Consider the following 1,805-nt stretch of genomic DNA (forward strand, 5'->3'; position numbering starts at 1 on the left):
TTGTGGGCTTGGGCAGCATTGGGTTGGGATGTTTTCGTGATGCACACTTTCTTTACATAAAACTCTCTTATACATGAGTTGCTGTGGATTTGTTTCTCTAAATTACCTAGACTAATACAGGGCCGCAGATCTTCACATGTTGACCCGTACCCCAGCCACACCCCTTTCATGAAACAAAACCATGGCAAAGGAGTCCAGTGAGTTGAACAGACAGCTATTAAAAGGAGCTGCTGTTGCTGACGACCTTCCTTACACCCACTGCCAAGCCGAGTTGATTCTGTCTCAGACTGAACCTGCCTCTGGGAGTTTCTGAGGCTTTCAGAGGAAGACAGCCTCGTCTTCCTCCTGCAGAGCAGTTGGTGGGTTGGAACTGTAGACCTTGTGGTCAGCAGCTCAGGGGAAGTCCTATGCTGTTCTACAGGGCCACCACGAGTCAGAATCAACTCGGTGGCAGCGAGTATCGATCGCACAGGAGCCCTGGTGTTGTAGGGGCTTTGCAGAGGGCTGCTCACTGCGAGGTCAGCTGTTAGAAATCACCAGCTGATCTGAGGGAGAAAGAGGAGGCGTTTTACTGCCGTGAAGAGCTACAGTCTCGGGATCCCAGAGGGGCAGTTCTACCCTGTCCTATGGGGTCGCTGTGAGCCCGCATCGACTGGACGGCAGTGAGGCCGAGGACAAAGCTGGCCATCCTGTGAATGGTTTCCAGGGCGGGATGGCGGGGCTTCCTTGAGTGGAAGGAGTTGGGGGCAGCAGCCAGCAAAGGCTTTTTCCATTCCTGCATGCTGGGGTGCCTGCTCCTGTGTCCCCATAGCCAGGCCCTGGGGTCGACATCCCGTCTTCTCTTACAGTTCGGCCGCACCGAAGTCATCGACAACACGCTGAACCCCGACTTTGTGCGCAAGTTCATTGTGGATTACTTCTTCGAGGAGAAGCAGAACCTCCGATTCGACCTGTAAGTGGAAGGCAGTGCTGGGGTTGGGGGCTGGTGCGGGGAGCCATGTCTCAGAGGCCATGGGGCTACGGGGCTTAGGAAGAGGGGAGGAGCCTAGAGAGCAGCAGTCCTTACCCACGACTCCTCAGGGGAAAGCTGTGGCCATCTGCTTTCGAAAAGGTTACAGACTTGGAAACCCCATGGGGTCAGTTCTACTCTGTCCTATCCGGTCACTATGAGCCGGCGTCGGCTAGAAGGCAGTAGTCGGTGTGTTTGGGTTTAGCCGATTCCAGCCTCACCTCTCAACGGCGTGTGGTAAGGGGTGTGGAGGGGGAGCAGAAGTGCCAGGCTCCCCCTCGCTCCCCCTGCCCAGGCGTTGGGCAAGCTACCTGGTTTTGGGGAGTTAGGGAAAGACCTTGAGGCCAGCTCTCGGCTCCGATGTGGGGATCCCCTTTCTCATGGTGACTGAGAGGGTGCCCGCTGACCTCTTCCCTCTGTCACCACCTGGCCAATGGGGTTCAAGGCACCTGCATGTTCACGTGGACCAATGGAAGGAGGCCTCTCCCTGAGGATGGCGGGAGGGCAGGAGGGGAAGTGGGTGTTTATGAGGTGCAGGGGGTTAGACAAGGCTACTTCCCACAGATCTGTGGACAAGGGCAGGACAGCGGGGAGCCTGGGCCCTAAGAGAGCAAAGGGCAAACACACAGTGGACAGAGGTGGGCCTGTGGGAGTGAGGTGGGAAACAGGCTGAGGAGCCCCACCACAGCCCATGGAAGAGAGGAAAGTGTGTGTGTGTGTGTGTGTGTGTGTGTGTGTGTGTGTGTGTGTGTGTGTGAGAGAGAGAGAGAGAGAGAGAGAAGCAGAGAGAGACTGG

General features: G+C 56.5%; 1 protein-coding gene across 1 annotated transcript in view; it reads left to right on the top strand.

The window, feature by feature from the left end:
- Nucleotides 1-1,805, top strand: part of LOC115871189 (copine-5-like) — an 87,509-nt gene that overhangs the window by 46,814 nt on the left and 38,890 nt on the right. The window contains exon 4 of the mRNA XM_045294782.1: nucleotides 849-952. Within this exon, the coding sequence (XP_045150717.1) occupies nucleotides 849-952 (104 nt within the window). The remainder of the gene's footprint in view (nucleotides 1-848; nucleotides 953-1,805) is intronic.

The sequence above is a fragment of the Echinops telfairi genome, unplaced genomic scaffold, assembly GCF_000313985.2.
Source record: "Echinops telfairi isolate 266 unplaced genomic scaffold, ASM31398v2 ScPeMD7_3533;HRSCAF=4204_1, whole genome shotgun sequence".
Taxonomy (NCBI): domain Eukaryota; kingdom Metazoa; phylum Chordata; class Mammalia; order Afrosoricida; family Tenrecidae; genus Echinops; species Echinops telfairi.